Source organism: Eumetopias jubatus, unplaced genomic scaffold (assembly GCF_037043125.1).
Source record: "Eumetopias jubatus isolate StellerSeaLion01/CBP00866 unplaced genomic scaffold, mEumJub1_p1.0 scaffold_9, whole genome shotgun sequence".
NCBI lineage: Eukaryota > Metazoa > Chordata > Mammalia > Carnivora > Otariidae > Eumetopias > Eumetopias jubatus.
In genome coordinates, this window is record NW_028274815.1 from 119,718,142 (window position 1) to 119,733,653 (window position 15,512).

Genomic DNA, 15,512 nt, shown 5'->3' on the forward strand with positions numbered 1-15,512 from the left:
TCAGTTTGATGTGGTTCTACTTATCTTTCATTTTGTTGCTTGTGCTTTAGGTATGATTTCCAAAAAATCCATTACCAAGACCCATGTCAAGGAGCCTTTTTCCTATGTTTTCTGCTAGGAGTTTCATGTCTTACAATTAAGTCTAATCCATTTTGAGTTAATTTTTGTGAATGGTGTAAGATAGGGGTCGTTTCATTTTTTTTTACATGTGAATATCCAATTTTCCCAGCACCATTTATTGAAGCGACTTTCTTTTCTTGTATATTTGACATTTTGAAATAAGGGCTACAGAAGTGTGTATGTAGTTCTTGTGATTGTGTTCCCGATAGCAGTGTGTGGTATCAGCAGCTCAGATACCACCAGTGGCATGGCCTTCGGTGATGTGATTTTTCTGAAATGGTCAACAATTTTTTTTTTAAACAATTCTTTGTATGGTAAGGTTCTAAACATAAAAGGTTCAGTCTTTTTGCAGTTTACACAATTGCATTACTGGAAAATTCAGTGTATATTAAAATAGCACAAAATATTTTGTATTTTTGTATAAAATAGAGTTACATTTCTAGGTTTAGACAGTTAAGGACAGAATGATTTTCTGGCAGACATTTGATAGTCATGTGAAAAGTAGCACAATTGTTCATGGTGCAGGACTGTCTCCTGCATTGCAGGATGTCTAGATTTCCTGCCTCTGCCCATAAATACCAATAGCACACCCCAATCATTGTGTTAACCAGAAGTGCACTGAATATTTCTAAACTGCCTCTAGGAGGCAGTTCTTTTGTATTGAAAACCATTGACTTAAATTCTTGAGTGTGTCTTGTTGGCCTTACCTCTTAATCAGAATTGACTTTTATCACTTGTTTTGCTAGTTTAATAGGTACAAAACAATATCTTTGTTGCTTTGCTCTGTTTTTTTTATTCATGTTTGTTTCCAATGTTATTTTCTCTTCATTGTTTTATTTAATTTGCCTGTAATTATAACACACATCTTTATCTTAATACTTTTTGTCTGTGTATTTTGTTAAAATTTAGCATGTTTTTTTCTGTTATATACATTTTAATAGCTAAGTTAAACTTTTTCACTGTATCTTTTCTATACCTTTCTCCTTGTTTCATTTTCTTACATTTAATTATTTAAAAATACATGTAAAGAAGTAAAATTTCTTACATTTAAGTTTTTAAGAATTTAAGAGCTATTAAACCTGTTTTGATTCGTCTTTCACAGTATTGTTGTTGTTGTTTTTAAAGAATAGTACTCCTGTCTTTTTTTCAGAATTGGGAGGGATAGCAGCTGTTTCTTAAAAATGCTTATTCCCAGGTCCCAAGGTAGACCTATACCGAATTTCAGTTTCTAGTGATAGGGCCTAGAGATATGCAGCAGCACCACCACCACCCCTGCCCTGCCCCTCCATGATTCTTATGTGTGCAATGGAGTTGGAAAGCTAGCTTTCCTTTTTTTGTTTTTATTTGAAACAGTTTTTATCCTCCAATAGTGTGTTGTCTGGAATGCATGCTAAATATTAATTAAATATTCTTTAGCTATTTGGAAACCATCTAACTACTTTTTAAAAAACTAATAGTATAGAGTCGCCTGGGTGGCTCAGTTGGTTGAGCATCTGCCTTTGGCTCAGGTCATGATCTAGGAGTCCTGGAATCAAGCCCCGCATTGGGCTCCCTGCTCATTGGGGAGTCTGCTTCTCCCTCTGATCTTCCCCCTTCTCGGGCTCTCTCTCTCACTCTTTCTCTCAAATAAATAAATAAAATCTTAAAAAAAACTAATAGCATAAGACAAATGGACATTTTCCAATTGTATTTGCGTGTGGCATGCAAAATTTAGACATCTCAGTGGAATAAAGGGAACTTTCTAATGTCTTCCTGTTTCCCACTCGTAAACCTTAACATTCTAATACATTTATTTACTATCTACTGCATGCTAGGAACTACTCAAAGATTTAGGAAGTGAGGTTTCCACTCAGAAAAGGTTGATACCCTTATGGCGAAGATATCTTTACAGGGCTAACAAGTTAATGTGAAGCTTGATATGACCAGCCTGAAATACGCACATGGAGGAGGGGTGATATGAGGAGTGTAGAAAAGCCTTACCAAAGGGAGGACATTTGTGCTATTCTTTGAAGGAGTACTACTTCATAAAGTGGATCAAGGTGGGGTGTGGCAGTGCAATCAGTGGGAGTAGCTCGAGCAGTGATACAGGATATGAAAAACCTTGTTGGGTTTGAGTGATCCTTCAGTAGTCCTTTTGGCCATAGCTGCAGGGAAGGGTATGTGTGTTGGAAAGTGTCAGTAGAAGATGAGGCTGGGAAGGTGGAATGATCAATTTCAATTAGATTCCTAGCAAGGTTTTGTTTATTTTTTTAATTGTATAAAATCATCTTAAATTTTATATAGAAGAATACATATATAATAATTTGGTCTGAGAACAGCCAATGAAGTTTTGAAAAAGAATACGGGAGGTGGAGGGGGCTTCCTTTTCAGATCTTAAAACATTCTATAAAGCCACTAAATTTAAATCATTATGGCATTGGTATGGGAAGAGATAAATAGTTGAATAGAACAGATTCATAAGTAGATTCCTTTGTAAATGAGGATTTAGTATATGACAAATTGGTGTTTCAGTTTGGTGGGAAAGGATGTATTTTTAATAGACGATGGCACAATTGACTGTACATTTACAAGAAAATAAATTTCACCTTTCCTACACCACTTACAGAGAAGTAAATTCCAGATGAATATAAAACTTAAGTGTGAAGAAATAAGCAATTGTTTTGCAGGAAATCTGGGAGACTACATAAACACTTTAGGGTTACATTTTCACACTTTTGGACCTAGTCCCATAATAAATGTATTTTACACTGTGACCCAGAAATACGCACTTATGAAAAGTGAAACAAGTTTCACAGAATATTGCTTACCTTTACTATGTGTGATGCCTTTATTGTGTATCTTATTCCATGTAATTAAAAACAAAAGTGTTACCCATTACATTTATTTCATGACGCACAGTTTGAAAAACACTGATAGAGGAGATGGGAGGCAGAAACCACCTAAGCCAGACTCAAGCTGCAAAATGTAAATAATGTGACTAGAACAATGAAATTTCACTTCATACCTATCAAATTGTCAAAGAAAGAAAGAAAAAAGCAAGCAATTCCTGGCAGGAGATGGGGAGTGAGAGGAGGGAAAGGCTCTCATCCATTCCTAATGTAGATGGAAGTTGTTACAGCTTTTTTTGGGAAACAATCTGGCAAGACCTATTAACAATAAAAACAAATGCCCTTTGATCCAATAGTTTCATTCTTGGGAACTTGTTCCATAGAAATTAAAAGGCCAGTGTTTATATGAACAAATATGTTTATTGCATCATTTCCTGGTGACAAAAAAAATGGGAAATAAAGTAAATACACATCATTAGGAGACTGGTTGAATAAGTTATACCACACCCATGCCATGGAATGTTACACAGTCATTAAAAAGAATCTATTATTAGTTGGAAGGATGTTCATGAGGCATTGTTGAATGGAAAAAAAAAACAGAAAAGTATACAATGCCTATCTATGCAAGTATGTATATTATTTTAACATGATTGAGTTAGGGTAGAGAAACACAAGAGGAAATGTTAGGTTGTCAACATGGATTATCTATCTAGGGAAGTGAATTATTTGGACAGGACATGAAGCCAAATAAAATGAAAAAGGTAAAAAAAAAAACTACACTAAAACAAAACAAAAGTCCCTGCGGTATAATATTCTTGTGCATTTATGTAAGAGACTATGTATGGTGTGTATATGTATATTATACTGTGTATGCACTGTATGTATATGTATCCATATATGTTGACTAGAAGAGGTGAGAAAAAAATGTGTGGCATGGAAATATAAATTGTCACCTGATGGGGATGGCTCCCTATCAAGCTTTCCCTTTTTCCCCTTCCATTATTTTGGGAGGGGTGGGGAGGGCACCAGAATATCTTTGGGGAAATTCCTTATAAACCCAAGGAAACTGAGGCAATCTTAATAGTCGAATCCACCCTTCCTTCACATTGTAGGTACCTTGTTAGATGCTGGCCCATCTCTCTGGCCTTCTCATTTTCAGGGCCTTTTCATCCAGAGGAGGACATCAGATCTCATAGGGTACCGAAAGGTACCAGGGCCCAGAGTCCATCAGATTCCCAAAGAGGATGAGAAGATTGAGCAGGGTTGGGGGTGGGAGGTATGCAAGAGGGGAAGAGAAGGTGGTGGGTTCCTCTGTATGGAAATGTGAAAGAAATGTAATTTGGGACCAGTCCGCGAATGACTGACTTTCGTGCTGAGGAGTTTCATTGTCATTCTGTAGGCCTGTAAATCTCAAATGCCATATCCTCTTGAAAAACACTGATACTTGTTGAGCTGGAATGAGGTTTTTTAAAGATAAAAGTGAACAATGCTAGTCTTTCCCAGTGTGAAGAAAAATTAGCTTAAAGGATAGAACTTTTTAAAGATTAAGTGTACCCATGTATTTTGCTTAAACTCTGCTGGCTGGGCATACAGATTTCAGAACAAGTAGAAGTTGGAAGTTAACAGAAATTAATTGGAAAGAGCTAACCATCCTTGATTCTCTTCATGAGCATGGTGTTTATGATTGTAATATTTACATTGTATTCATACAGATATGTTTTCTGTGGCTGAAAGTTTTTCATTTGTATGGTAGACATAGATCATTTCATGGAGAATATAGAGCACAGGGAGAAGCAGTACATGCATGGAGAATGTATAGGATAGGGAGAAGGTAGTACATGCCATGGTTAAGAGAATGGTCCCTGGAACCCAACAGATACGGATTCAAACCCAGCTCCCCCATGTTATAGCTCTGAAGCCTCAGGTAAGTAGCAAACCTCTCTGTCTCAGCTTTTTCATCTGTGGAATAGAGATAATGTTCATTAATATTCATTGAGTTGGATTTTTTTCAAGATTTATTTATCTTTAGGCGGGGAGAGAGAGAGAGAGAGCGCGTGCATGCATACACACACACAAGTGGGAGGAGGAGCAGAGGGAGAAGGAGGGAGAGAATCCCAAGCTGACTCCCTGCTGAGCGTGGAGCCTGATGTGGGGCTGGATCCCACGACCTGAGCTGAAACCGAAAGTCGGGACGCTCAGCCAACTGAGCCACACAGGCACCCCTATTCATTGAGGTGTTTTGATGATTGCATGAGTAGCATGCAGTAAATGCTCAGTGAGTGGAGCTCTTAATATATTTTCTGAAGAACACCATGACTTCCAGTCTACACTGTTAGAAATTTGTGTGTCACTGCTGCAGGGAATGAAATATTCTCAAAGAATTTTGTGTCTGATTTGAGGACATTGGTGGGAAATTGCAGGGGTATGTTTCTAGCATGTAATAGGTACTTGGAAATTGTTGACTGAAAAATCTGGATCTTGGAGTAAACTCTTTCCTTTGTCTTCCTTTCCTACTTGGGGCGCTTCATTCTGCTCTCTTTTTCTGTCCTGGAACATAGAACGAGGAGGGCTCCCTCTTGTTATAAGTACCAAATCAGATAATTTTATCCCCCCGCACAGTGGCATCTGTCCCAGTTCCATTCCAGGGCTTCTGCGGCTCTTTTGGGGGAGGTGCTCAGACAGCTGCTTCCCAGGGTCTGCCTTCCTACCTGATCTTGCCACGAGGTTGTTTTAGGACATTCTCAAAACATTTAGATGTATTTTTTTCTCAGTCTACTTGGCAGTGTGTTCGTAGCTGCTTTATCTTACCATGTAGGGTAAATCTGTGTTTTACTTATTTTTATTAATTTGCAACAGTGTAATTTAACAGTAATTCTGTTTTGTCTTTTCAGGTGCCATTTGGATAGTCCTTTAGCGGCACGATGTACTCTGAGTGGAGGTCACTGCATTTGGTGATTCAGAATGATCAGGGCCACACGAGTGTGCTGCACAGCTATCCAGAGAGCGTTGGGCGAGAGGTGGCAAATGCGGTGGTCCATCCCCTTGGGCAGGCCTTAGGTACCCCTTCAGTGGCTGGTAGTGAGAGTTTATTAAAAACTGACAAAGAAGTAAGTGTTTCTTCCTTTCATTCTACTGTGTGAAAACATAATTTTGTTACTGAAGAATTTATTTGACATTGTCCTTTTAATGGGTTTCTGTCCAATGCAGTACAACTTTTTAAAATTTTGACCTTTGTTTGGGTTGAAGGTTGGGGCTGAGAGTTTGTGGGGGTCAAGGAATAGGTTGTACTATTGTGCTGCTGGCTCCTTTCTAGCCAGACCCAACTCTCTACTTGAGCTGTGTGCCCAAGACAGAGGCTTAAGTGTCAGGCCCTTTCCCCTAAGCTCTGGGCCCACTTTTCAGATTTTTATTCAGAGGTGTGTTTGGAAGGTCTTCATTGCTACTCCAGTATGGCCTCTAACTGAAGGCTTGTCTTGGGTCAAGTTTTCAGGCTTCACATATGCACTGAACTTGAGGTCCTCCTGTGTCTCCATGTCTGCCTATCCTTACCTGACTCTCAGGTTTAAGAGTGCTGCAGAGCAGCTAAGCGCACATGGCTGTGAGCCCAAGTGGTTGGAATGGGGGTTGTGTTTGCTGTCCCTAAAGATAAGGGCTCCTAGAGTGGCTCCGCCTGGAGGTGGTCCTCTGGTCTTGGTTCAGGTGACTGGGCTGAAGTGAAGTTTTCAGGGGCAGGTCATGAAGGGACCCTGATAATGGAGAGAGACAGGAATTTGCTAGTGTGATGTCTGGCTAAGATACGGGATTAGAACTTTGTCTCTGTACTTGAGGATGTTTATACAACCTTCAGACTTTGGGTTAACTTATTTTTCAGACTCACTTTTTCTCCCCCTTTTTGATTTCTTTCTGATGAAGGAGAGATTAGACTTAATCTACATGGAAGACTGGATACAAGACTAAAGCTTATAGCTCTAAAGGCAGTTTATTTACCCTCCACAGGCCATGGGTTGCGGGAGGATGAAGCCTCTCAGTCTGAGGAGCGTTTTTCTCTCTTCAGAGTACCTTAAAAGAGACTTACCCTGAGGACCAGTGCTTGGCCTGGTGCACTCTCCTCCTGGTGGGTCTGTGATCTTCTCCTGGGAAGAGAAGGCACATTAGTGGATAGAGGTGCTCTGCTGCACTCTTGTTGGTTCTCCTTCCCCACCCTTAAAAAGATAAGAGAGAATAGTCCTTGAATCCAGTGTCCTCTAGAATTATACAATTGAACTATTATGGAGGTATCACCAGAGATATTTTCTCTTTTGTCTTTTCATCTGACAATTATGGACTTGCAGTCCCTTTTAAAATCCTTTCTTATGCGTGGTTAAATTCCTCCCACCCTCCTATATTTGTCACAACTTCACTGTGGTGTTATAGCTTTTAAAGTTTATCGCTGTTGCAGATAATATGTATTATATTATCTATGTTACATTGTTGTTACGTAATTTTACCCTTAGTCTTTGTAGTTGTTTTTGAGCTTAAAATTTTCTCTACATGTATTTATCTTATTAGATTCAACTTTTGTTTTAAACTGTTGAAGTCTTTTTGAATCCTGAATTTCTATCTAACAAGTTAGCTGTCCATTTTAGCTTTGTGGTATCTACAGATGGTCAGCCTATAATCTGTTTTTCTCTCTTTTCCTACGTTAAAAATCTCAGCGGGGCATGTGGCATGCCACTGGGCACCTTCTTCAAAATGATCTTTGTGCATTAACCTGCTGTGTTCTCTCATCTTGTGTTTTAACCACTTATAAATCCAGCTATTCTACTTTCCTCTGGGCCATAAGTCTCCATCCTGTCCAAAGGATATCCCGCATCTAACCACATTTCTTGCTAAAACCCAGGTCCCCCTAGCCAGACAAGGCTATTGATAGTATGGTGAGAGTAGCTTCAGATGTCTAGCTGGAAGACTAGGGCCCAAGTTTTCAGTTTTACCATTTCCACACCAGTGACTTGGGCCAAATTGCTTAATCTTCCTAAGTGTCATTTTTCTTATCTATAAAGTGAGGATAGTGTACCCTCTCACACAGGGTTATTTTGATGGTTAGATGATATTTATGAAAGTTGCTTTGTAAATTGCCAGGGTTATGCAATTGTCCACTGCCTTCATAGTAACCTTGTTAGTAAAGGAATGAAGCTTGTCTGGCATGACTTGTTCTTTTTGAGTAGGCTGGTTCCCAGTGATCATGCTTCCATTTTGTAAGTGCTCACTGATCATCTGCTTAGTAATTTTGTCCCATAGTTTTGTCTGGCATTCACTGAAACTTTCCAGTCTACAGTATCTGGAATATTGTTTCATCCTCTTTTGCAAATTATGCTATTTTCCGTTTCTGCTCATATCGTATTCATTCTTTATGACTGCAGGCAGTGGTTTGGCAGTTTCTTAGGCAAGTTCTCTCAGCCTCTATGATGTGATGCAGATGGGTCAAGAGGCTAGCACTCATTTAGTGCAGCTAAGTGCCTTGTTAAGATCTTACCCAGCTTAAGTCCCTTCTCACTTGTGTTTGTTCTTACCTTTCCATGTTAATTATTTTCTTTGGCAGAAAAAGTCACAGAATAAGAGGTGAGCAGTTAATATTCCTTCCTGTTGCTTGTTAATGTTGCATGATCTGGAAATGGAATATGATTGAATTTATGTATATGATTTCCTAAATAACACACATACCTGTATACAAATTAAAAGGAGAATTATAGCTAAAATTTTCTATTTCTGTGCCTCCAGTCTCTAGGGAAAATCAAGATGGCCCGTTAATTGCTTTTTATTTCACATTGCAAACAATAATAATGTCTAATGGGTAAAAGCCAGCATGGGCTTAATATTTAGAAATAAATAATTTATTTTCTTTTCAAGTATTTTGCTTAGGAAATGTTGTCTGAGTATATTTTATCCATGGAAAGTGCATTCTTGAGAATAAATCTGATGATACGTAGTTGAGATGAATATACTGTCACTTGAGAGGTTTTTGGTAATAAAAGAGGTAAATATTTTAAATCAGTCTACTGAAATATAGTAGGGATGTGTGATAATTCTGTATGTATATTTTCTTTTGTTTAGGTGAAATGGACGATGGAAGTAATTTGCTATGGACTGACCCTTCCATTGGATGGAGAGACTGTAAAATATTGTGTTGATGTATATACAGACTGGATTATGGCTCTAGTATTGCCGAAAGATTCTATTCCATTGCCAGTTATTAAAGAGCCTAATCTATATGTTCAAAGTATACTAAAACACCTGCAAAATCTTTTTGTACCAAGGTAAGCTATACCTGTCTGTCTGGCCTGTTATCAGGATCATAATAAAATATTCATAAATGTTACTTTTTTATATTAATAGCTGATTTCATTGTTAGTCTTTTGAAAAATAACTTTCATTACTGTTCAAAGAATGTATTAATATGAATGATAAGAGAGATGGGCTTATATAATGTTTACTAATAAGTGTTTTGTTTTTTTTTAAGATTTTATTTATTTTTTGACAGAGACGGTGAGAGAGGGAACTCAAGCAGGGGGAGTGGGAGAGGGAGAAGCAGGCTTCCCACTGAGCAGGGAGCCCGATGTGGGGCTCGATCCCAGGATCCTGGGACCATGAACTGAGCCGAAGGCAGACACTTAATGACTGAGCCACCCAGGTGCCCCTTACTAAGTGTTTTTAACAAGTATGTGTTCATTAAAGACTTTTGGTTTCCTTTCTAAGATCTGATAGCTGTTAGATATTAAAATGCTATGACACCTTTCCCCTCCATTCAAAAAACATACTTTTGCCTATCATAATTCTTTTCTAGGCACCTAAGCCTTTACCTTAAAATGAATCTTTCCTATGAGAGAATGAAGACATTGAAGTAAGCAGACTTGAAATTATGGGCAAATTCATAGTAGGCCAAAAGATTATGTTAACAGTTTGTTATTGATTTTTTTCTCCTATCTTCTAAGACAAAGATCTTAAATATCATAATATGTGATAAATACCTTATTTGGGCTTAAAATTTTTTTTCCAGGGGCACCTGGGTGGCTCAGTCAGTTAAGTGTCAGCCTTCAGCTCAGGTCATGATCTCAGGGTCCTGGGATCAAGCCCGCTTGGCAGGGAGTCTGTTTCTCCCTCTCCCCTGCTTGTGCTTTCCCCCTGTTGCACTCTCTCTCTCTCAGATAAATAAATCTTTAAAAAAATTTTTTTTTCCAATTCTAAAAGATTATATGTCATTGTAAAGAGTTTGGGAAATAGAGAAAATAATGGAGAAGAAAGCATTAATTAGTTTCTTATCCATTCATGAGGATTTCCTTTTTTTTTTTTTTTAAAGATTTTATTTATTCATGAGAGACAGAAAGAGAGAGAGAGAGAGGCAGAGGGAGAAGCAGGCTCCCAAGGAGCAGGGAGCCCGATGCGGGACTCGATCCCAGGACCCTGGCATCATGACCTGAGCCGAAGGCGGACGCTTAACCGTCTGAGCCACCCAGGCGCCCCATGAGGATTTCCTTTAAGAAAAACCTGTCTTTAGCGATTTCTTAATATCTTTGAAAGAGGCAAAGAGGCTTGCTTCCTTTTGGAAAAGTTCTTGTTACAGCTTTTTCTTTATCAGCTGGTGAGGGACTTTGAATCATCCAAAAACCACTCTATAAATTTTAACTTTTTAAATTTAGAAGGAAGTTTACTTTGGGGGCACCTCTCTGGCTCAGTCGGTAGAGCATGCAACTCTTGATCTCAGGGTCATGAGTTCAAGCCCCACATGTGGCATAGAGTTTACTTTAAAAAATTGATATTATTTTTTAAAATTTTATTTATTTATTAGTGAGTGAGAGAGAGCATGAGCAGAGGGGAGGGGCAGAGGGAGAGGGACAAGCAGACTCCCCACTGAGCAGGGAGCCCAGCTCAGGGCTGGATTCCAGGATCCCAGGATCATGACTTGAGCTGAAGGCAGATGCTTAACTGACTGAGCCACCTAGGTGTCCTCCCCCAAAAAAAATTTTTTTAAAGAGTTTTAGAAGATTACTTTGTAAAATTTGAATTAAAAAAAAATCTCATTGAGGGGCACCTGGGTGGCTCAGTCGTTAGGCATCTGCCTTCAGCTTGGGTCATGATCCCAGGGTCCTGGGATCGGGCCGCACATCGGGCTCCCTGCTCAGCGGGAAGCCTGCTTCTCCCTCTCCCACTCCCCCTGCTTGTGTTCCCTCTCTCGCTGTGGCTCTCTACATCAAATAAATAAATAAAATCTGTAAATAAAAAAAAAAATCTCATTGAGAACTGTGATGTGTAGGATCAAGTATAAACTCCTTGCCTTGTGTGACATGCTGGCTATAATCTAGCCAGATTATCTGCTGCTAATTCTGCATGAGCCCTGCTCATTGGTCAGACTCATAAATTATACATTCCCTGAAGACTCCTTAATGATCTTCCACATCTTCACCTGCCCTTTTGTCTTTTTCTGCCTCTTCTTCCTCTCCTAGTTGTCCACATCTCACTCTTGTTGGTTCATCTTAAATCCTGCCTTATAAAAAGAAGCCTTACTTGACCATCCAGACCCACAGTCATCATACCTTTTCTGAACCAGTGTTATTTCCTGTGTCACTCTTTTATGTCTTCACTGTTTTATTGTTTATCTTTTAAAATGTGTGTGTCTCATTTCCCCAGCTAACCATCTGGAAGGCAAGAATTAGGTTGTACATATTTTGGGCTTCCATAGTACCTGGTGCAGTCCTTACATTACTTTAGGTGTGAATTAAATATTAGTTGCTTATTATTTATTGCTTTCAAATAGAAGTAGTAATAGGAAGTAGTTGGCCATGATTAGCATATTATTTGTGTCTAAGCAGGCTCTTCTAAAATGGTGTAATAGTTTTAATGCTTTTGTCACTCCATGTAGGAGACTAATTTACTGGCCTTTTTCCTTGGGCATGAGACAGTCTGATGAGTAGTATTGTCACTGTGTTTCTTTCCTTTTTGTACTCTTACCACCTCTCCGTGCTCAATTCATTTGTATTGATGAAAAATATCAATGGCATTTGAGTTAATTAGGCTTTTGCTTTTTTTCCCTTTTGAGAACATGAGTCCCTTGTTCATTAGCTTGTTTTCTCAAGAGTGTGTGTGCATTCTTTGGAGAGGATATTGAACTGCTGAGTACTAGAGTTCTCCTGGCCAACAGTGTCTTAGGGAGCTGAATATTTTCAGCGCTAAGTATTGGGAGGTATGATCTCCTCTCCCTTTATTGGAAGTATCAGGGTTGTTTTTTTTTTTTTAATTCAGATCACAAAATTGTCATCAAGTTTACTTAGTTGTTTTTATAAAAAGTGACACTCAGAAGAAACTTTTTAACCACTTTGCTAGAGATAAGTCGGGGGTAACCTTTCTCTTTTTGCCTATCAGTTTGATCTCTTTTTTGTTTGCATGATTGAGTGAAGAGTGAAGAGTGAATCATCTTTTAAAATCGATTAGGGTTTTCATTGCTCAAATATAATGTAGTTTAAAAAATGTAATATTCTTCTAAAGCAGTGGTTGGCAAACTTTTTTGATAAGTTGACAAACTTTTTGATAAAGACCCAGATAGTAAAATTGTGGGCTATATAGTGTCTGTTCTGACTACTCAGCTCTGCTGATATAGAGAAAGCAGCCATAGATAATGTATAAATGAATGAACATGACAGTGTTCCAATAAAACTTCAACAAAAACAGGTGGCCGTCCAGATTTGACCCATGGGCTGTAGTTCACAGCCCTCGTTCTAAGAACAGTTTTTCTGAAGATCACAAGTTCTTTTTGAAAACATTGGGAAAGGAAAATCTCTGGTGTGTAGACCTTTCTGTTTATTTTTTAGTAAAGATGATTTTGTTTCTCTTAGCTTTAGAAACTTCGACACTGCTCCTGAATTTAGGTCTTCTTAGTGAGGCTACAGTTGCCTACAGAGCAGATGTTTCCTTTTGTATTAGCAGACAGGTACCTGGAAATAGTGGGTAGGCCTAGGTTACTAGCTTGGAGTCTTATTGCTAGCTTGGAAGAGTGTCAACCCCAGAGCTATTCTTATTTCTTATTCTGGACTTCTTGTATGGCTAGATGAGATTTGGGGCTATTACATAGTTTTGTACTGTTCTTCAAGTAGCCAGAGCAACAGACACAAACTTGAGACTCATCACTTCACATGAACTGGATTCACCGCCAGCTGAACGTGGGACATCTCCCAGCTCTTTGGGGGTCTTTGTCTTTCCTAGGTGAATGTCTCATTTTACTCTTGGTAGGACTTCTTTAGGAAAAACTTATTGGTGTCATTTGTTTGCAACTGTAGGATAAGTGTCTGGTTTTCTGGGCCATGGCCCAGAATCTGAGAACCTTCTATGGTCAGGTTGGGGCGGGAGTGGTAAGGCCACTCACTTCATTTTCTGGATTTTTTGAGGAAGCTCTGTTTTATCAGTTCTTTGTGACATAAGTCATAATATAAGAACTTGCCCTTGAGATTTATTTCAGTAATATTAGTTACTTGTCTTAGGTTTCACATAGGAGGTCTGGAGGCCAACTCACCACTCATTTGCGCAGTGAGTTTCCTACTATTCTCAAAATTCTCAGGTGGTCCACTTTGGAAAGTAGGGATAAGGGGCTGGGGCTTGGACCTCTTTCTTCAACTCTAGCTCCAATACTTTGATCTATTTTATTCTCTTGAGAAAAAAATGGTCCTGTCGACTAAAGAGAGTTATAAAACTTTTTTCTAGGGTATCTTGGGAACCATTGGAACCCCCATCTTAGGTTAAGTTGCCTTTTTTATTAGAACAGCAGTAGCAGGGTGCTCGTTTCTGAGGCAGTTGCCTCCATACCTCATCAGTTTCAGGGACCTGTGAGGATATTCCACTGGGTCCATAGGCTCTTCTCTAGCAGACATTAGCTTCAAAGGGACTGTGATCACTGTGAATTCACATTCTAAATTCTCGTGAATGTGTGTTTAAAAATTTTTAAAAAGAACACAAAGGCCATTCTGCTTCATTGTGAGCAACAGAAGGGGCTGTGGGTATTTACTCATTCACTCAGCAGAAAATGGTGTGCCTGTTATGTGTCAGGCACATTTTAGACTTAGAAAATCCAGAGGTGAAGCTTACATTCTACTGTTCCCCCCGTCCCCAGGAGCTTTTCAAGCTCTCATAGGAATGGTAGGTTGAGATCCCAGAATGCCAAACTGTATGGTGGCAAAATATCTTTGAACTGAAGAGGCTGCACCTTGTCCTGTCCTCTGATGCTCTTAGGGAGTGTCATTGGACCATTGCTTGCTGTGTCCGTAAGTCGCCTGTCCTCAAGCCTTTGCTTTCTCTCCTCAAGGCTTGTCAGTGATATGTCTGTCTTCTTCAGACAGGAACAGGGCTCCAGTCAGATCCGACTATGCTTACAGGTCCTGAGAGCCATTCAGAAACTGGCCCGTGAGTCATCCATCATGGCACGAGAAACGTGGGAAGTCTTACTGTTGTTTCTTCTGCAGATTAATGACATACTTCTAGCCCCACCAACTGTTCAAGGTCTGTTTATGTTTTTTCTAATTTATTTCTGAGCTCTGGATACAATTCACTTTAAACTCAATGAATAGTAGACTCATTAGGGATTTACAATTTGGCATGACATTTGACAAACCAAGGTTAACAGGTCTTAGAATGGAAGCCCTGATAGGTACAACATGAAGTTATTTTACTTTCAGTGATGATTTTGCTAATGTAGGGAGAGACTCAGTGCATTAATGCATATTTGATAATGATAGGAACAGTAGGTTTTGTTTAGTCTATTAAGATAAAGCCTATATAAGAAACAACTTAACTAAAGTAGAACCTGTAAGTACTGTACCTGATTACAAAGTAGTTATCAAAGTAGACACTGAAAACTTGACAGCTGCAGAAGATATTTTGTTCAGCAAATGAAACATACAAAATCTTAAGGGTTCTATTTGGAGATAATGACAATATGCCACTCATTACCTTGTCATTAAGAAGCCTCCAGTTTTATGCCTTCAGATTGTATTGTAGAGGCCCTGCTGTGTATGTTACAGCACAGTGTACACGAATTGTAAGTTGATATTCTAGTTCTAGGTTCCCTTGTTGCCTATTCATCTGTGTAGTCTCTTACTACAGATATGCAAATGTGCACTTGTGATCTTGCACAAATGCAGTGTCCAGGAAAGTATCTAAAGGAAATCACAGAATTCCACTGTTGACAGTGAGTCCATAGTAGGAATACCTTGTCTGTTATGATGATAGCTAGCCAGTCATTGACTCATTAGCTCTTTGGTACACAGTCTCCATGCCAGGGATCTCAGCAACTCAACGCAGGCAATTTCTCCCCTTCTGGGGCTCATTATTGTTGAAACTTCATTTTTGCTTATTTGAAATATGCATCCTTATAACTTTTCCTACTAATCCCAAGCTTGCCTTGTGGAGCTATGCAGAGCACAGACTACTGCTTTTCTCCCTAGTTCCGGGGCTCAGAGCAGAGGAACAGGTCTGTTTTTTATGGTTGAGGCTCTGTCCTGCACAGCACTGGTCCTTTTGCTCCCTTCTTTGTCTCCCTCTCCCTGA

The 15,512-nt window shown here is 39.1% G+C and overlaps 1 protein-coding gene across 2 annotated transcripts in view; it reads left to right on the top strand.

Moving 5' to 3' along the window:
- The window catches only part of RALGAPB (Ral GTPase activating protein non-catalytic subunit beta), an 82,499-nt gene that overhangs the window by 6,744 nt on the left and 60,243 nt on the right, over nucleotides 1-15,512 (top strand). For both annotated transcript variants that reach the window (XM_028121874.2, XM_028121875.2), the window contains exons 2-4: nucleotides 5,840-6,055; nucleotides 9,039-9,241; nucleotides 14,302-14,465. In XM_028121874.2, the coding sequence (XP_027977675.1) occupies nucleotides 5,870-6,055; nucleotides 9,039-9,241; nucleotides 14,302-14,465 (553 nt within the window). In that variant the 5' untranslated portion in view covers nucleotides 5,840-5,869. The remainder of the gene's footprint in view (nucleotides 1-5,839; nucleotides 6,056-9,038; nucleotides 9,242-14,301; nucleotides 14,466-15,512) is intronic.